Source organism: Heterodontus francisci, chromosome 29 (assembly GCF_036365525.1).
Source record: "Heterodontus francisci isolate sHetFra1 chromosome 29, sHetFra1.hap1, whole genome shotgun sequence".
Classification (NCBI taxonomy): Eukaryota; Metazoa; Chordata; class Chondrichthyes; order Heterodontiformes; family Heterodontidae; genus Heterodontus; species Heterodontus francisci.
The window spans coordinates 60,679,865-60,701,222 of NC_090399.1; the positions used below are offsets into that span (position 1 = coordinate 60,679,865).

The 21,358-nt window shown below is 43.7% G+C and overlaps 1 protein-coding gene across 1 annotated transcript; it reads right to left on the minus strand.

Annotated features, from left to right (window-relative positions):
• Positions 1–534: 534 nt before the first annotated feature.
• On the minus strand, positions 535–11,186 carry LOC137345875 (probable G-protein coupled receptor 139). Its single transcript, XM_068009120.1, has 2 exons — positions 11,003–11,186; positions 535–1,851 (listed from the first exon to the last, which is right to left on the minus strand). The coding sequence occupies exons 1-2, from the start codon at positions 11,184–11,186 to the stop codon at positions 941–943; spliced, it is 1,095 nt and encodes a 364-aa protein (XP_067865221.1). The 3' UTR covers positions 535–940.
• Between the last annotated feature and the right edge of the window lie 10,172 nt (positions 11,187–21,358).

The following is a 21,358-nucleotide window of genomic DNA, read 5'->3' on the forward strand; positions in this document are numbered from 1 at the left end:
TTAGGGTTTACTCCCTTAGCCTTGGTCCCTCCCGAGACGCCCACAAGGCAGTGGGGTTGTTGGGGCCCTTACACAGGTGTAGGATGGTGCCGGTGGGAGGAGGGGATGCAAGGGGGAGGGGTAGAGGGAGGGGGTGGGGGGGTTGCAGGGGAAGGGGGTGCGGGGTGAAGATGGTGCGAGGGGGGGCGGGCTGGGACGGGGGTTGTGAGGGGGTGAGCTGAGAGGGTGGAGCAGGGAAGGGGACGGGGGTGGGGGGGTGGAAGGGGGGTAAAGGGGTGGGAGTGGGGGGGAATCTGGTGCAGGTAATAAGCCATTTCCTCAGTGCCCACCATCGACGTCCGGAAAGCTCATCCACGTCCTTCGGGAGGTGAAGCAGACTTAGAGGCGATTACATTTGCTAAGGGTTTTTTTTTTGCAGTGGTTTAAATAAAGGCATGCAGCATTGCCGACAGTGCGCTGCAGATGCTCTCCGAGCCATCTCCCGCGGGCGCTTTGAAGTTGTGGCCGGGGGGTGGGGGGGGGGGGGGGGCGTTCGTGGATTTTTTGGGTGTTCGGGGCACCTTTTCTCAGGACTTCTCTCGGGTCCCGCAGCTCCTTCTTCACCTCAATGGACTTACCGCATGCCGTGGCTGCAGACACTCTGGACTGTGAAGACAGCAGGATCGGAGATTGAAGTATCGGCAGCTGTGCTCGTCAGTTTCATCCGGATCAATTTCATTGAGAAAACAAAGAGAAAACAAAAACCTCTATTATCATCTGGATAATGTCACCGTTTCTACCTCGGTCACAGACTCCTACATTGAAAAACACAGTCTTTGTCTGATATTGTCCAACATTATAACTGGAGCAGAGTGGGCCAGAGATGGAGTCAGCAGAAGACACAAAGAACACAGGATATGATATGAGATGTGATTCAGCTTCAATTCTGGTAATTCCTCTGTTATTTTCTTTGTTTCAATAATGTAAGTATTATCCTCAGTGGATATTTCATCCCATTCTTCAGCTCCTCTCTGAATTTAGTCTGGATCACTGCATAAATACACGTGTTTGTGCAGCAGCTCAAAAGCAGGAGCATGTAGCTGGTATAGTCTGCGATCATCATCGGCTCATTGAAGTCTGTTGAATAATAATGCTTTGTAATTTGCATTAATAGGAAAAATATCACATACGTCATCCATAGCAGTATGAAGTTTCCGGATATAGCGAACAGTAAAATGATAGATTTTCTTCTGCTCTCCATCTCCGGATCACTGTGATCCACGGCATTCCTGGTGCCCCTCAACCTCCTGCGGACTCGACTGGCCACTAAAATGTGTCCAATGGTCAGAGCATTGAGCAGTAATATCAGGAATGTTGGGAGCAGTGGGGTGAGACAGCGGTCAATCCAGCTAAATGCTACCCATGCAGTTAATGTGTAATACTGCAGCTTTTGATGGCAGCCCCAGGCTATGTTGTCGATTGTAATGTAGGGTTCAAATGTAAAGTACCAGGGAATGTTTTTAAAACAGAACAGCAGACACACAGTTCCTATAACTACAGCTGCCGTTTTCTCGGTGCAATATTTAGTCCTCAGCTTCTGGCAACAAATAGTAACAAAACGATCAAAAGTGAAAGCGACTGTTAACCAGACAGAAATATCAGTGGCTGCACGAACCAGGACGCTGTGGAAAGAGCACACAGGGGTGAGAAACAGGAAGGTAGTCGGGAAATAATAATCATTAATCCGATTTAACACCACGTCAGTGATAGTGACCAATAGATCCGCTGCTGCCATGGCGACCAGGTAGTGAGTGATACATCTGGAGAGACCGCACTTTCCCCGGGACAGGATCACAATCGTCATCACATTTACTGCAAAACACAAACGAACAGAAAAAAAAGGATCATCTATCAGGATACAAGGAATGATTCAGGTCCACAGTGTTTAGTATGAAATGTCCTTTACTGCAGGATCATGGGATGGGAACTGGAGTTTACTGCTGCTGGAACTGTGTAATTGAAAAGATTTTGATATGAAATTGCAATGTAATGTATACAGTGTGGAGTAAATAAATTTAAAGAGATACCTTTAGCAAATAACATAGAACGAACCAAGTAGACTTTGTGTGGAATTTGCTCAGAGCTGCTCCCGTTCCACTGTAACATCATCGGACGTGCAGTGGAGAACGGAAGAGCTCGGGGTAAATTTCCAGCCATTGAACTGCTACAAGTAAGTTAACAGTGAGATAATAAACTATAAATAATTGCAAGAAGTAACAGTCCAGTGAAAGAACAAATGAACTAATCAAAAGAAAACATAAAAAAATTAATTGAAAATAAGTAATAAATGGTCAATAATAAATTGGAAGATAAATGATCTAGTAGGGAATCGTGAGAATGAAACCGGCCCAAAATGTGGTAAATGCTAAACGAGGACTGCCAAGAAATTAGATTAAACGGCGGGGTTTGGATCCGTGAACAGCAGAGGAGAGTAGATACCTGGTGAGGGAAATGGCCTAGAGTTGCCAGGTTATATTTTCAGACTAGCGGTAATGAGTAAAGACCGGTGAAAAACAGCTGCCAAACAACATATTACATGGTGAATTGCTGTGGATCAACTCGACCAAATAACAGAAGTTTCTGTTTACAAACCACCGGATGAACATTTCAGATGTTCAGCCGATTTCCCCTCTCTGGAAATTCATCGGCGATTTAAACAACACAATCCCATCAGAATAAAATCCAACAATGGCCGCAAAGTGAAGTTGAGATGTGAGCAGCAACACAACAATATTTCATCCGTTGATCCTCGGAACAGAAGAACTTTCCAAAGTAGACGATAGAAGAAGGACGACAATCCAGACCAGGATGTTGTCACCTCTGATATTGCAGGAAACCTCAGAGGGAGATGGTGGTGGCGATACCAGGATGGCTGCAAAGATCAGTGCAAGTGAGACCAGAGGTTTCAGGTAAAACCAGATACCTACCGAGAGTCACCTTCAGAGATAATGAGTAAGAAGGTGTTCCCTCTGAATTGGCCGAATCGCTCTGTAATATTAAACCGGTACATCAGCAATATTGAGAATCCATCTCCCTGGTGTGAAAGACTGTCCTGAAGTCCATCCCAGAGGATCGGGGCAATATATAAACCTGAGCTCCAGAACAAACAATCAACAATATAAGAGATATTCCGAATAGTTTGACTGGGATCCTTGGGATCTGCAGGATATTGTGTCCTTCAACAGTTTAACAATTTGATATAGAAAGAGGGTAAGCCGGAAAGTGAGAGAGAGAGAGAATACAACATGTACCAGAGACATTTCTGCACTGAAGAGACATCCTGAGCAGCTGGTGTCGAAATAATTAACTATATTCCTCTAGAACTGACTTTGATATTAAACTCTTCGGTGTAAATTCTATCACAGGCGTTTCAGAGTGTATAAGCTTAATTTAATTCAGTGTTTGTGTGTGTGTGGTTGGGTGAGGAGTGAGTGGGACGGGTACCTTTGACACAGAAATGTCGTGGGAAAGTTCTAAGAAAAATGACTGTAGTAATCCGGAATCAGAGATGGTGTGTTGCTTCCCAGTCACTGCGAGAGATGGAGGTGAGGCATTTTCTTGAACCGTTGCAGTCCGTGTGGTGAGACTGCTCCCAATACGTTTTAGTTTCGTTCGTAACTTATTTATCTAAAATATTCTGCCATAAACATTGATCAATCATGCCACCTGTTCGTTATTCAAATAGTCATTGATTTAACAATTGTACCAGTTATTCAATGATTTATTCATTATAGTCCCCGTCTTACTTAGAGTGACAGTTTAAGGAGTCGTGACTCTGAATTAACAATGAATCTAATTATAAAACGATTACAATCATTTATACTTGTTTCTGTTTGTAAATGTTATGCAATGACTGGAAACAAAGCAAACAATGTCCATCGCTCACAGAATCCAACCACCAATGTCGCCTGTTAAATCTAAAAATGTCATTATAACTGTTCCTTAATGCTTATCGTTTCCCAACTCTCGATTCCTTCAGCCTCAGCGTTCATTGTTCGTGTCATATCCGAAATATAAACATTATAATGTATTTTTCAACTGACATACAAAATTATCATACAGTTTAGCGAGGATACATCTTTACTGAAGTTGGTGCACGATTGAAGCTTTGAATATGATGTTTGACCAGTGTGCTTTCAGGAAATAATTGGCAATACAACAATGTTATCAGCGACCTCAGCACAGAGTTCCTTGAACTTCGCAGTAATACCTAGCTCTGGTAAGTTTCACACACAGTGTCAATATGGGCCTTCACCTTCTGTCGGGAGGTGGTCACTTTGACTTCCGAGTGCACAATTAAATGTGAATTTGCACACAAAGCCCCACAAAATAATAATCTGTTTCGTGATATTCGTTTAGGAGTACTTTGTTCGAAAGAGTACGATAGGAAAGACATCACATCCGGTGGCGCAAATTGTGAGTCAAAAAATACTGATTTGGAAGCTACAGAGTTTGTGAATTTGAGGTTCATATAAAACAGCCTAGGAGTGTCTGTTATTCAACTGTGCAGCATGGCATTAGTACTTCACTGAACTATCAACCTGGACTTTCAAAAGGGTCTCGAAACCACATCCTCCTGACTCAGAGAGGAGAGGGGAACCACTGAACCACGGCTGTTGCAGTGAAGGGCGATGGAGATAAAGTGACCAGAGAATGTCCACAGGAGAACACTCAGCAAAGGCCCGTGTCGCTGCTGCAGATTAACTGGAACTACTTCATAATCTCATCATATCCCATTCTGTGAATGCTGTTCACATTCTGAAATAAAACCGTAACAGCCCGAGACTATTAATGTAGAAAACCATTGGTGTGTTAGCTGGAGTTTGAAAGAACATTGTCCTATCAATAAACATATCCCAAATGGAAGATGGAGGAACGGCAGTGCATGATATTCTCGTAATTTCCGTAACAGACCTGAAATTAGCAAAATAATCACTTCAAAACGAACAGAGTAAATGAACAGAGAGAGCATTCATCGAGGGAGAGATGGATTTAGACCATCAGTAATACTTCAGAGAGACTTACTGGGAACTCGAAACTCAGTAAGAATAACATCAGAAACCATTTGTCCCGATAGAGGTTTCAGTTACAGTGAACCCAGTCTTGCGATTAATGTTTCACTCATTTCAGAAGTTCTGATGATCTGGTGATTAACGCAGAGGAATATAAGAACACAAGAGGAGGTTATTCAGCCCCACAAGCCTTTCCCAACACTCCATTAGACCCTGGCTAATCTGTGCCTTAACTCCATTCATGTCTTGTTTCCATCGTCCTTTATATTCTTACCTTAAAAATCTATCAATCTCAGTCTTTAAAATGTAATTGAGCAAGCAGTAACAGGCTTTAAAGAGAACGAACTCCAGATTTCCGCTATTCCTTCCGTGAAAAATTCTGCTTTCATTCTTAAATGGCATAATTCTAATTTTAAGATTATTTTCCCTTGTTTTCGATTACACGGCGCCAGGAAACAGTTTACTTCCATCTACCCTTCAAATCATATTATCAATTTAAATACTTGGACTGTGTCACCCATCAAAATTCCGAACACAAGGGAACACGGGCTAAGTTTATGGATCCTGTCCTCTGAATTTGATCCTTTCAGCCCTGGTATCAGTCTGTTGAATCTGGGCTGAAACCCCCAGGCCACCCCCGCCCCAACGCCAATACATCTTCCCAGTGGGGCGCTGCCCCACTGAATGCAGTACTCCAGCGGGGGTCTGACCAAGACTCTGTACAACTGCATCTCATGCACAGTTTATCATTCATACATCCGAAAGATAAAGGAAAGTAACATTACATTAACATGCATCACCGATCTCTGTCTCCCAGCTCGCAACCGGTTCCGAAGAAGGGTCACTGACCCAAAACGTTAACTCTGCTTCTCTTTTCACAGATGCTGCCAGACCTGCTGAATGGTTCCAGCATTTCTTGTTTTTATCCCCGATAATCTTTCACCCCTTGCTTATCAGCTTAAGAATCAATCTACCTCTGCCTTAAAAATATTCAAAGATTCTGCTTCCACCATATTTGGAGGAAGAGATTTCCAAAGACTCACTACCCTGTGATGGAAAAATAAAATCCTCATCTTTGTCTTAAATGGATGACCACTTATTTTTAAACAGTGATCCCAAGTTCTAGATTCTCCCACAAGAGGAAACATTCTTTCCACATTCACCCTGTCAAGACCCCTCAGGGTTTATGTTTCAATCAAGCTGCCTGTTACTCTTCTAAACTCCAGCAGATACAAGCCTAAACTGTCCAAGCTTTCCACAGAAGACGACCTGCCCACTCCATTAGTCTAGGAAACCGGCTCCGAACTGCTTCCAACGCACTTACATCCTTCCTCAAAAAAGGAGACAAATAATGTACACAGTATTCCAGATGTGGTCTCACCAATGACATGTATAACTGAATCATTACCTCCTTATCTTTGTATTCAATTTCCCTCGCAATAAACGGTAACATTCCATTTGCTTTCCTAATGATTTGCTGTCCATGCATACTAACCTTTTGTGATTCATGCATTAGGACACCCAGATCCCTCTACATCTTACAGCTTTGCAACCTTTCACCATTTAGATAATAGTTAATACACGTGCACAAGATGACATTGCATGAAGATAACAATTTGGGGTTTTCTACAACAAAACTTCTGTTCATAGCGCGCGTTTATGGTAACTAAATGTGCCAAAGTGCTTCACAGGAGCATTATGAAGCAGACTGTGACACAGAACCACATAAAGAGATATGAGGTCAGATGGGGAGACAGTGGTACAGTAGTCATGTCACTGAACTAGTAATGTAGATACCCAGGCTGATGCCCTAGATGCGGGTTCAAATCCTATCACAACAGCTGGTAGAACACAAATTCTATTAATTAACAAATCTTGAATTGAAAGTTAGTCTAAGTAATGGTGCTATGAAACTATCATTGATTGTTGTCAAACCCATGTGGTTCACTCATGTCCTACAGGGAAGAAAATCTGCTTTCCTGATGTGATCTGGCCTACATGTGACTTCAGACCCACAGCAATGTGGTTGACTCTTAACTGCCCTCTGAAGTGACCTAGGAAGCCATTCAGTTGTCAAGGGCAATGAGGGATGGGTAATGATGCCAGCGATGTCCATATCCATGAAAGAAGTAAAAAAAATACCAAAAACTTGGTCAAAGTAGTAGTTTTTAAGGAGTTTCTTAAAATACAGCGAGGTAGCGAGGCTGACAGTGTAGAGAGGAGATTTTGCGGGATATTATAAGCATATTATGATCCCAGTAAGCAGATCATATGCAGAAAGTGGCGGAATGGGAGGAACATAGAACATAGAACATAAAACATTACAGCGCAGTACAGGCCCTTCGGCCCTCGATGTTGCGCCGACCTGTGAAACCATCTGACCTACACTATTCCATTTTCATCCATATGTCTATCCAATGATCACTTAAATGCCCTTAAAGTTGGCGAGTCTACTACTGTTGCAGGCAGGGCGTTCCACGCCCCTACTACTCTCTGAGTAAAGAAACTACCTCTGACATCTGTCCTATATCTATCACCCCTCAACTTAAAGCTATGTCCCCTCGTGTTTACCATCACCATCCGAGGAAAAAGACTCTCACTATCCACCCTATCTAACCCTCTGATTATCTTATATGTCTCTATTAAGTCACCTCTCCTCCTCCTTCTCTCCAACGAAAACAACCTCAAGTCCCTCAGCCTTTCCTCGTAGGACCTTCCCTCCATACCAGGCAACATCCCAGTAAATCTCCTCTGCACCCTTTCCAAAGCTTCCACATCCTTCCTATAATGCGGTGACCAGAACTGCACGCAACACTCCAGGTGCGGCCGCACCAGAGTTCTGTACAGCTGCAGCATGACCTTGTGGCTCCGAAACTCGATCCCCCTACTAATAAAAGCTAACACACCATATGCCTTCTTAACAGCCCTATTAACCTGGGGGGCAACTTTCAGGGATTTATGTACCTGGACACCAAGATCTCTCTGCTCATCTACACTACCAAGAATCTTCCCATTAGCCCAGTATTCTGCATTCCTGTTACTCCTTCCAAAGTGAATCACCTCGCACTTTTCCGCATTAAACTCCATTTGCCATCTCTCAGCCCAGCTCTGCAGCCTATCTATGTCCCTCTGTAACCTATAACATCCTTCGGCCCTATCCACAACTCCACCGACCTTCGTGTCATCCGCAAATTTACTAACCCACCCTTCTACACCCTCTTCCAGGTCATTTATAAAAATGACAAACAGCAGAGGCCCCAAAACAGATCCTTGCGGTACACCACTAGTAACTAAACTCCAGGATGAACATTTGCCATCAATCACCACCCTCTGTCTTCTTTCAGCTAGCCAATTTCTGAACCAAAGCACTAAATCACCTTCAATCCCATACTTCCGTATTTTCTGCAATAGCCTACCGTGGGGAACCTTATCAAACGCCTTACTGAAATCCATATACACCACATCCACGGCTTTACCCTCATCCACCTGTTTGGTCACCTTCTCGAAAAACTCAATAAGGTTTGTGAGGCACGACCTACCCTTCACAAAACCGTGCTGACTATCGCTAATGAACTTATTCTTTTCAAGATGATTATAAATCCTATCTCTTATAACCTTTTCCAACATTTTACCCACAACCAAAGTAAGGCTCACAGGTCTATAATCACCAGGGCTGTCTCTACTCCCCTTCTTGAACAAGGGGACAACATTTGCTATCCTCCAGTCTTCCAGCACTATTCCTGTCGACAATGACGACATAAAGATCAAGGACAAAGGCTCTGCAATCTCCTCCCTGGCTTCCCAGAGAATCCTAGGATAAATCCCATCTGGCCCAGGGGACTTATCTATTTTCACACTTTCCAAAATTGCTAACACCTCCTCCTTGTGAACCTCAATCCCATCTAGCCGAGTAGTCTGTATCTCAGTATTCTCCTCGACAACATTTTCTTTCTCTACTGTAATAGACGTGATATCTACTGACGTGATATATAGTTAAACTCTGATCTTGAATTAGAAACAGCAAAACAAATACTTCAGAAGAAACACAGCAATTTGAAGAATACGCAAAACGAGCGGTGATACAGTTAAACCCTGCATAAAATAAATAAGTTTAGAATCCGTAACCAGGAACACAAAGAATCGCTTGGTCAAAAAGATGCACAATAAATTAAACTTCATTTATCTATGAGAAATAATTATGAATATTGCTGCGGGACACCGAGATCTAACTGACCCCGTGAGCGGATACATTCAGAGAAACCCTTCGAAATACAGGAGTGAATCTTCCAATGGGAGCATTGGGCTGCATTGGCCCTGAGGTTAGTGAGAGTCAGTGAGACAGTGAGACAACTCACTTCACTCTTCTCTTCCTGTGTAACATCTTTAAATAGGCTCAGCAGAATTTCAAAAAACAACAGCCGGAGCATTGGAGTTTAATGTCGGTCACATTTCTTCAAAAATAAATCTGTAAAGGTTCAGTGTCCTCTGGAGATGGGGACTCGTTCCACTGATTGTGAGATTTTACTTTCACACCTCAAGTGGGGAATTTGAGTCCGTGGTACAGTAAGGGTTAAACTGCACCATTTTCACACACTGGGCTCTGTCACATTAAACTGTAAATGTGAGGGAGAAGAAAGTAACAGCGACATAGATTACAGGGCGATATAATGGAAGTGTTTAAAGTTATGGAAGAGTGGGAGAAGGTGGATGGAAGAACATGGTTTCGAAAAAATGAGACGGTGAAGAAGGAGGCAGCAGAGCTGAAAGATTAAATGGAAGATATTTGGAACAGAAAACAGGAGAAATGTCTTCACAAAGAGAGTTGGGAAACGGTGCAGTTCAGTTCCAGGATTAGGAGTTGAGGCAGAAACTATATCCAGATACAGAGTAGATTGAACAGGTGGATGGAGGAAGAGGTGGTGAAGGTTTAGGGGGACAGGGTGTGGAAATATGATTAGGATATCTTCTATGTACAAGAATCTGGAGTTAAATTACATGATATTTGAGAGGACCAGTGATTTGACTGGGTGGACGGACATGCTCAGAGTGCAGCGTTTTTGTATCAAACTGCGAGCGTGAGATTGGTCAAATCCGGATGGTGAAAGCTGAAACGAGTTTCTCAACTGGGGCAACGCAGGACCGTTTCACAGAGTCCCGCTGCAGTGTTTAAATCACTCTTTCACTGTGTTGAATTCCCTGCCCCACCTGCAGGAAGGTCTGGGACAGAAACCAGCTGCCTCCCACCGGCTGAAAGGAACAGAATACCCGCTCGGTGGGAGAAGAGGTAACTGAGAACAGGCTGGTAACCGGCCAGGAGAGAAGATTAGAGGGAGAGTCTGTGTTCCTTCACGGAGAACAAATCCACACTCGGAGTGGATTGTGATCATCAGGAATAAGATCCAACACATTATAGAAACAGACTGAGAACAGTGAGAATATCTGAATAATGGGACTGAACAAATCCCGGTGCTGACTGTCCGTACTCACAAGTATATATCTGTCAGCAGATCTGTCCCCAGCAGAAATCAGAGGGGGAGAAACTGGGGCATTTTATAAAACAGTGAAGGAAGAGTAAAAGTTATTGCTTGTCAGATATTACTGATTGTTACTGGAATGAAGGAGAGGAGAGTGAGTCTGTTGGGCAACGGAAAAATTAAACTGAAATAATCCGTTTTATCACACTGCACTGATTCTCAGTTCAGACGGAACCAGTTTGAAGATGTTAAATGAAGAAAATAAGCTGCAGGCTTTGATGGAGATTTAAAAGAACATTTTAACGTCAACAAATAATCTGTAATGAGTAGAGGAGAGTGGAAAATACAAGGAATGAGGTTCTGCTTTTGGATTGGCGTGAGAATAAAAAACAGTGAAAAGGAACAGTTACCGAGATAAGAGCAGGAATACAGTTAACCTCTACTTTGTACATTTAGTGACTGAATATAATCACTTACCTGGGATTCCAATTGCTGCTATAATCGGATAGTAAATCATTACTGTCTGGACAAGCGGTGGTAACATTTTAAATGGATAAAAGCTCAATGGAACTCTCATTCTGTCTGAGAAGTGATGGTGACTCTTGCGGCTGGACACGGAACTCCAACTAACTGTGGGATGAGAGATGAAGAGAAATCCCATATTTATAATTGAGAGACACCTCCCGTGAGATCCTGAAGCAGGGGAGCATTGACATTACTTCCAGTCATTTGAACAAGCAGCCAACTCCCTTCACTGTAATAAAAGCAAAATACTGCAGATTTGGGCTGCTCTCGTTTTACGCAAACAGACATTGTAATTGTTTGTTTTTAAAGAAACAGCCCAAAATCGGAATTACATTTTCTTCACATTTCTATCTAACAACATACTGAATGCCCGGCCCTGACTGCATCACTTCTGTGCGTTAAACAAAAGCAGCTTTGGTTTCTGTTGTTATGTGAATCGGTTCATCTTTGTCGATGCACCCACCATGTGAATTCACAAACTGATTTTAAGGTTTTGCACCAGCTCGGCGATGGAAACTTATCCGTTTTTTCAAGCGGGTAGAGGAGCCGTAACTGAATTAGAAAGTTATGTGTTCTGACTGTGAACAGTTCTGGCTTTGCACTCTTTTGGGCCTCCTTATCTCGAGAGACAATGGATACGCGCCTGGAGGTGGTCAGTGGTTTGTGAAGCAGCGCCTGGAGTGGCAAAAAGGCCAATTCTGGAGTGACAGGCTCTTCCACAGGTGCTGCAGAGAAATTTGTTTGTCGGGGCTGTTGCACAGTTGGCTCTCCCCTTGCACCTCTGTCTTTTTTCCTGCCAACTACTAAGTCTCTTCGACTCGCCACAATTTAGCCCTGTCTTTATGGCTGCCCACCAGCTCTGGCGAATGCTGGCAACTGACTCCCACGACTTGTGATCAATGTCACACGATTTCATGTCGCGTTTGCAGACGTCTTTATAACGGAGACATGGACGGCCGGTGGGTCTGATACCAGTGGCGAGCTCGCTGTACAATGTGTCTTTGGGGATCCTGCCATCTTCCATGCGGCTCACATGGCCAAGCCATCTCAAGCGCCGCTGACTCAGTAGTGTGTATAAGCTGGGGATGTTGGTCGCTTCAAGGACTTCTGTGTTGGAGATATAGTCCTGCCACCTGATGCCAAGTATTCTCCGAAGGCAGCGAAGATGGAATGAATTGAGACGTCGCTCTTGGCTGGCATACGTTGTCCAGGCCTCGCTGCCGTAGAGCAAGGTACTGAGGACACAGGCCTGATACACTCGGACTTTTGTGTTCCGTGTCAGTGCGCCATTTTCCCACACTCTCTTGGCCAGTCTGAACATAGCAGTGGAAGCCTTACCCATGCGCTTGTTGATTTCTGCATCTAGAGACAGGTTACTGGTGATAGTTGAGCCTAGGTAGGTGAACTCTTGAACCACTTCCAGAGCGTGGTCGCCAATATTGATGGATGGAGCATTTCTGACATCCTGCCCCATGATGTTCGTTTTCTTGAGGCTGATGGTTAGGCCAAATTCATTGCAGGCAGACGCAAACCTGTCGATGAGACTCTGCAGGCATTCTTCAGTGTGAGATGTTAAAGCAGCATCGTCAGCAAAGAGGAGTTCTCTGATGAGGACTTTCCGTACTTTGGACTTCGCTCTTAGACGGGCAAGGTTGAACAACCTGCCCCCTGATCTTGTGTGGAGGAAAATTCCTTCTTCAGAGGATTTGAACGCATGTGAAAGCAGCAGGGAGAAGAAAATCCCAAAAAGTGTGGGTGCGAGAACACAGCCCTGTTTCACACCACTCAGGATAGGAAAGGGCTCTGATGAGGAGCCACCATGTTGAATTGTGCCTTTCATATTGTCATGGAATGAGGTGATGATACTTAGTAGCTTTGGTGGACATCTGATCTTTTCTAGTAGTCTGAAGAGACCACGTCTGCTGACGAGGTCAAAGGCTTTGGTGAGATCAATGAAAGCAATGTAGAGGGGCATCTGTTGTTCACGGCATTTCTCCTGTATCTGACGAAGGGAGAACAGCATGTCAATAGTCGATCTCTCTGCACGAAAGCCACACTGTGCCTCAGGGTAGACGCGCTCGGCCAGCTTCTGGAGCCTGTTCAGAGCGACTGGATTGGACAACAATAGAAACTAATAAACTGAGCAGAAAGTCGAATCCCCACCACCGGAACCCTATATGCACTAACTCATGAAATACAATAAATCTAAAATATCAGGTAGAAATAGATCATCATGAACACTGGCTTGGGAAATCCACAGTTTCACTGAAATTTACATTCTGTGAAGGTTGCAGCTGATGTTAAAAGAGATCCCATTCAGTTCTAAGAAGCTATCGGGAGTTGTACAATACTGAAATAGGGTCTGACACATTTGAAGGAAAATCTCTTTGGAAATCTACATCCCCCCGGATTCTCTTTCCGGTGGTGGGGATTCGACTTTCTGCTCAGTTTATTAGTTTCTATTGTTGTCCAATCCAGTTAGCTTCACTTTGAACTTTCCAGTGAAGTAATAGAAGGGGGGAGTGTGGCATTGTTAATCAAGGAGAGTATTACAGCGACAGAAAGGACATTTGAGGACTCGTCTACTGAGGTAGTATGGGCCGAGGTTAGAAACAGGAGAGGAGGTCACCCTGTTGGGAGTTTTCTATAGACCTCCGAATAGTTCCAGAGATGTAGAGGAAAGGATAGCGAAGATGATTCTCGACAGGGGCGAAAGTAACAGGGTAGTTGTTATGGGGGACTTTAACTTTCCAAATATTGACTGGAAATACTATAGTTCGAGTACTTTAGATGGGTCAGTTTTTGTCCAGTGTGTGCAGGAGGGTTTTCTGACACAGTATGTAGACAGGCCAACCAGGGGTGATGCCACATTGGATTTGGTACTGGGTAATGAACCCGGCCAGGTGTCAGATTTAGATGTAGGTGAGCACTTTGGTGATAGTGATCACAATTCGGTTAGGTTTATCTTAGCGATGGGCAGGGACAGGTATATACCGCAGGGCAAGAATTATAGCTGGGGGAAAGGAAATTATGATGCGATTAGGCAAGATTTAGGATGCGTAGGATGGGGAAGGAAACTGCAGGGGATGGGCACAATCGAAATGTGGAGCTTATTCAAGGAGCAGCTACTGCGTGTCCTTGATACGTATGTACCTGTCAGGCAGGGAGGGAGTTGTCGAGCGAGGGAGCCCTGGTTTACTAAAGAAGTTGAAGCGCTTGTCAAGAGGAAGAAGAAGGCTCATGTTAGGATGAGACGTGAAGGCTCAGTTAGGGCGCTTGAGAGTTACAAGCTAGCCAGGAAGGATCTAAAGGGAGAGCAAAGAAGAGCAAGGAGAGGACACGAGAAGTCATTGGCGGATAGGATCAGGGAAAACCCTAAGGCTTTCTATAGGTATATCAGGAATAAAAGAATGACAAGAGTTAGATTAGGGCCAATCAAGGATAGTAGTGGGAAGTTGTGTGTGGAATCAGAGGAGATAGGGGAAGCGTTAAATGAATATTTTTCGTCAGTATTTACAGTAGAGAAAGAAAATGTTGTCGAGGAGAATACTGAGATACAGATGACTAGGCTAGATGGGATTGAGGTTCACAAGGAGGAGGTGTTAGCAATTTTGGAAAGTGTGAAAATAGATAAGTCCCCTGGGCCAGATGGGATTTATCCTAGGATTCTCTGGGAAGCTAGGGAGGAGATTGCACAGCCTTTGTCTTGATCTTTATGTCGTCATTGTCGACAGGAATAGTGCCGGAAGACTGGAGGATAGCAAATGTTGTCCCCTTGTTCAAGAAGGGGAGTAGAGACAGCCCTGGTAATTATAGACCTGTGAGCCTTAATTCGGTTGTGGGTAAAATGTTGGAAAAGGTTATAAGAGACAGGATTTATAATCATCTTGAAAAGAATAAGTTCATTAGCGATAGTCAGCACGGTTTTGTGAAGGGTAGGTCGTGCCTCACAAACCTTATTGAGTTTTTCGAGAAGGTGACCAAACAGGTGGATGAGGGTAAAGCCGTGGATGTGGTGTATATAGATTTCAGTAAGGCATTTGATAAGGTTCCCCACGGTAGGCTATTGCAGAAAATACGGAAGTATGGGGTTGAAGGTGATTTAGAGCTTTGGATCAGAAATTGGCCAGCTGAAAGAAGACAGAGGGTGGTGGTTGATGGCAAATGTTCATCCTGGAGTTTAGTTACTAGTGGTGTACCGCAAGGATCTGTTTTGGGGCCACTGCTGTTTGTCATTTTTATAAATGACCTGGAAGAGGGTGTAGAAGGGTGGGTTAGTAAATTTGCGGATGACACAAAGGTCAGTGGAGTTGTGGATAGTGCCGAAGGATGTTGTAGGGTACAGAGGGACATAGATAGGCTGCAGAGCTGGGCTGAGAGATGGCAAATGCAGTTTAATGCGGAAAAGTGTGAGGTGATTCACTTTGGAAGGAGTTGCAGGAATGCAGAGTACTGGGCTGATGGGAAGATTCTTGGTAGTGTAGATGAACAGAGAGATCTTGGTGTCCAGGTACATAAATCCCTGAAAGTTGCGACCCAGGTTAATAGGGCTGTTAAGAAGGCATATGGTGTGTTATCTTTTATTAGTAGGGGGATCGAGTTTCGGAGCCACGAGGTCATGCTGCAGCTGTACAAAACTCTGGTGAGACCGCACCTGGAGTATTGCATGCAGTTCTGGTCACCGCATTATAGGAAGGATGTGGAAGCTTTGGAGAGGGTGCAGAGGAGATTTACTAGGATGTTGCCTGGTATGGAGACAAGGTCTTACGAGGAAAGGCTGAGGGACTTGAGGTTGTTTTCGTTGGAGAGAAGGAGGAGGAGAGGTGAATTAATGGGGACATATAAGATAATCAGAGGGTTAGATAGGGTGGATAGTGAGAGTCTTTTTCCTCGGATGGTGATGGCAAACACGAGGGGACATAGCTTTAAGTTGAGGGGTGATAGATATAGGACAGATGTTAGAGGTAGTTTCTTTACTCAGAGAGTAGTAGGGGCATGGAACGCCCTGCCTGCAACAGTAGTAGACTCGCCAACTTTAAGGGCATTTAAGTGGTCATTGGATAGACATATGGATGAAAATGGAATAGTGTAGGTCAGATAGTTTCACAGGTCGGCGCAACATCGAGGGCCGAAGGGCCTGTACTGCGCTGTAATGTTCTAATTCTAATTCTAAGGTGAAGACTTGTAACATGAGCACATTAAGACCATTAGCAGGCCATTCAGCCTTTCAGTCCTGCTCCGCCATTCAATTAGATCATTGTGATCTGCAGTTCAGCTCCATTCCCATCTGCCCCCTTCCCGCCCCCACCTTTGCTCCATATCGTTTGCTACCTACAGCTTAAAAAAAATCACTGCCCTGAAAAGCTATAAATGAACCCGCAGCATTCACAGCTTTTTGACAAGTGAGTTTTAAATTTCTACCTCCCTTCGTGTCAAAAAGTGCTTCCTGATATCACTTTTGAAGGACGTCACTCGCATTGAACATTCATTGTACAGAATTATATAGAATTTCCAGCACAGAAGCAGACCACTCGGCCCATCTGGTCTCTGTTTATCCTCTACAGGAGCTTCCTCTCACCTCTCTTTATCTAACACTATCACTATGACCTTCTATTACTATTACACACATTTCATCTGAAAAAATGAGCTTCCTTTTAAATACATCGATGATATTTGCCTCAACTGCTCCTTGTGGTGTGAAATCCACAATATGTTCCATTGTGCTTTATTCTTCCAGCAGAGGAAAGAGTTCTCTGTATCTACCCTATAGAAACATTTAACATTTGTATTCACTTCTCAATGAGCAGCCCTCAATCTCTTCCACTGAAGGAAATATAAACCATATGTTTTCCACCTCTTCTCATAATCTAACCCGTTTTAACCCGGTATCATTCTGTTGAATCTGTGCTTCATCCACGACAAGGTTATTATATCCTTCCTGAACATTGATTCCCAGAACTATAAGCAGTGTTCCTGATTGGTTCTGAACAAGTCTGTCTCTAAATGAAGAACTGAATAATTGCATTTGTATTCCAGCCAGCATTCTGTTGGCCATTTTGATAACTTTTTTATACTTGTTTTTAATGATTTTTGCACTTGGACTCCCAAATCTTTCTGTTGTCTACAGCCTGAGGCTGACCCAGATTTTTATTCTTCGTGTATTGGGTGTGAGCATTGCAGACAAGGACAGATTTTGTTGCCCATCCCTAATTACCCTGAAGAATCTGGAGTCCATCCATTTTAGCTACACCAATAGGACTGTTTGGAAAGTAGTTCCAGGATTTAGACCCAACGGCAGTGAAAGAACAGCGATATATTTGTAAGTCTGGATGGTGTGTGACTTGGAGGTAGAAGGCAGGTGGTGTTCCCATGTATTGGGGTAAAAACCGTGGGTTTGGAATGTGCTGTTGAAGGAACCTTCATGAGTTTCTACAGTGCATCCGGTAGATGGTATACACTGCAGCCACTGTGCACCAGTGGTGGAAGGAGTGAATGATAAAGTTGGTGTATGGGGTGTTGATCAAGCGGGCTGCTATGTCTTGGATAGATTTGTAGGTAGATTTGGGGAGTTAGATTTTAGCTTAACTTGACCATTTTTATATTGTATCCATTGTCATGAATAACAAGGTCAAGGAAGCCTTTTTAATACGAACAAGTGACCAATTAAACCATTTTCTATTGTGTGTTAACTGATGCATAGTTACCCATCAGGAAACAGATGATTGTAAAAGTAATGAACTTTGATTCAGTTATAATTAGTGAATCAATAATCATTTTAGATAGAATGTGTTTTCATTTAAAGCTTATTAAATTTACTTACTGTAATTTTCTGTTTCTGTGTCAGAAAGTGCAATTTCAGCAAAAGGTGTTCATCATTGGACTTTTCTAGGATCCTGATAAAGCCCATGAGATGGTACATCGTGACTTTCAAGAGTTTGGCTTTAATGAATGGAGAAGTTGTTTAAGATCAGATTTGGAGACAGTTTGAAACCAGTCCATTGTACTCGAAAGAACACAGGTGGCCGTTAGTGGAAGACATCATTAAAAACCAATTAAGTTTAGCTAGCAACAACTAGAACCAATTATTGTTTTACAAGAGCCTGACTGAGATGGTGTGATGGTCATCCAGATGTTAAAAACAGGGGTCTTGCAACATTTTGTCAGGCAGGGAAACTAGAAGAGCTCGGAGGTAAAGGCACAGACCATCAGCCACGTTCATCCACCTGAGGAGAGATCTGGACCAAAGAAAGAGAACCTGCTCACTCTGTGACCAAGTTCACCTGCTGGAGCTGGAAAGTTATATTCCCAAGTCTGCTAAATATAATTTTACTTTCAATTGTTAAGTATTGTTTTACTCTCAATAAACATTCTGGATTTATTAATCAAGTATCCTCTTGCCTGAATTGGTTAATTTCGTGCTTGAAGTGATTGTCCGCAACAAAGATTTCAGACTTTCAGGTGCGACCATGGCAGGACTAGAATAAACAGGAGAACTCTATTAATAAAGAATAATGCTGTCTCATCAAGGAGAGTACTACAGAAGGAAGGAAGAGGGTGTCTTTCAGGGAAGTGATCACCTTTATTGAAGGACGAGTGGAAAATAAGAAGTTGGGGGCAGGAAGACTCCGGGCCTTCAGGCATTTGGAACGTACTTTGTTGCCGCGGAAGATGACAAGATCATCAGGAGAAAGAATCGAAAGATCCAGGAGTTACAGCAGCTGCTGGAAAAACAGAGAGAGCAAAATGGTCAGGTGTTAGAGGCCTTAAGTATCCAAATGGATCAGCAGATGTTAAGTCTGTCGACCCGTGTTCGCGACCGAGAAAGAGATACCGACAGAACGGCTGATATGCTACAACAGCAGAGCTATTCAATTGTGACTGCTGGGGCAGTGGATGTTGAAGCACAACAGCTAAGACAGGGACTTGCCGAGTGCAAGGCAGAAAATGAAAAGCTTCAGTTAGACCCAGGGGACGCTGGAGGTGTCCTTAGGGAATACATTAACCAGTGAGAGCTGGAGGAAGATTATACTCAGTGTCAGTTATGGATTTGTGAACTAGATTGACAGTTAGGTAGACAGCGGGCTGTGGTCACTACCGTTACCAGGGGAAGTGAGATACCTGATATATGACAGTATGACCCAGAGCGTGTGTGTCTGACTGGGAATGGCCAGATCCGTCACCACCCGCAGGGAAGACCTGTACACCACTGATAGGAAGAAGGAGCAATCCTGTGGTACCTTTATTTGCAGCTCCCGTGGAATATACTTTTGTCAAATACTGCGTTAAGAGCATCTGAATGTCGAGGTTGCAGGACTTGTCCAACCACTCCTCATACTGAGAGACTGGTGAAGTCATTTTAATCCCCCCAGTTACCAAGGTTCACCATTTCTGTTGTACCCTCCTAACCTGGTAGTTCATCAGACAACACACAGTAACATCCTTCTTTATTAACTGAGTAGTCCCGTGTCCCGCTTCCCCTTCCCACTGAAGAGAAAGTAGAATCATTTCTGTCACTGCAGTATCAAAGAAGACAGTGAAAAATCAAAACGGTGACGTGGGGCATGAGGGGGAGCAATCCGTTCTCCTCACCATCACTGAGATACAAGTGTAAGAGAGAGCAAATGTCATGGTACAAGTGTAAGAGAGAGCAAATGTCATGGTACAAGTGTAAGAGAGAGCAAATGTCATGGTGCAAGTGTAAGAGAGAGCAAATGTCATGGTACAAGTGTAAGGGAGAGCAAATGTCATGGTACAAGTTTAAGAGAGTTGGGAACAGTACAAGATGGAGATGATCCCTTGAGGTAAATAGGCGCTGGGCAGATTTTAGACGGGGTGATTCAGAATTCGAGGATTTGGACCTTAGGCGAATTCCTTTATCTGCCTGTACAAGAGCTCTAAAGGATAATGCAGGCCCACATGTTTATAATCCATAGACCAATGCGGAAATGGTAGATCACATTTTATGCGTCCTCGGGATTATGGGGATAAATATAACTGAAAAGATACATCAGACTCAGCAACGCCCAGATGAGTCAGCTCGCACCTTCTCCAACTGATTATATTCTTTGAATAAACGTTCCCAACTTGTCGCCCCTCGAACCATCCACGGAGAGAAAAATCAGATCAGTTTCAAAAATATGTTTTTGAAGCAACTCCATCCAATGGTTCGGAGCACTCTGGCAATTTTGACCAAAGCGACCGAACCATGACACCAAGGCGAAGCCAATACCATCGAAGTGGAATCCGTCATTGGAGACCAATTTGCTATTATGCAGTCGGTAAATACTGTCCGACCAAGAGCATCTGTTGTGAAGAGACACCAATGAAGCGGGTTTGCCCCCTGGCTGGATGTGGGGTAACAGCGTGATTGTGATGGGGGTCCGATCATCTCTGTTGTTTTTGAGGGGGACCAGTAACAGACTGTGTTAATTGATACGAGCTCCGTCATCACGATCATCCACATCCCACACCCTGAATACTATACAGCAGTGGGAAAGGGTCCACATCACTGACAGGTTTTACCGGGAATGATACTCTGGTGTGGACAGGAAAGGCTTCTGAACTCCGGTTAGGGGGCTTTACCTGCACTTTGCCATCACCAGTATATCTGACCATACCGGCAGGAAAGGGGAATAGTGGGAACTGATGTGTTAAATCAGTACGGAGCAATTATTGATTATAACCGTAATTGTATGTGTCACGGATCAGGAAGTAAAAATGTCATGGTAATCTCAGATGTTCAATATGTCTATGCAGTCAAAAAGGCGTGTGTGTATGAACCTCCTAGGCTTGATAATATTCAGATAGATCAGCTGATTCAAAGACATCTCGTTACTTTTGCAACCAGCAAACTTGACTGCGGGCGGATTGAAAGAGAGGAGTCCATCAACAGACCTCCTCACCCATTAATCAAACAATACTAGATCTCCATAGAAAGTCACTCCTGTATCAGAGAAATGATTCAGTCCCTCATTAATCAGGTCATTGTGAGACCAGGTATTTTCACAGCGAGCTCACCAATTTGACCCGGAAAGAAAACTGATGGCAGTTGGAGATTAACTATCGACCATTGTAAACTCAAATCCGTAACCCCAGCCTGTTCCCCTGTTGTGTGAGAAATTCCCACTCTTCTATAGAAAATACCAGTTGGTTCGAAGTATTTCTGCACATTGGACATTTCTAATGGGGTTTGGATCATCCCCATTAAAAAGGAAGATTTGTATAAATGTGCCTTCACATTCGAGAATCAAAGTTGCAATTGGATTTATCTGAAACAGGGATTCCCCAATGGCCGCACAATTGTTCATC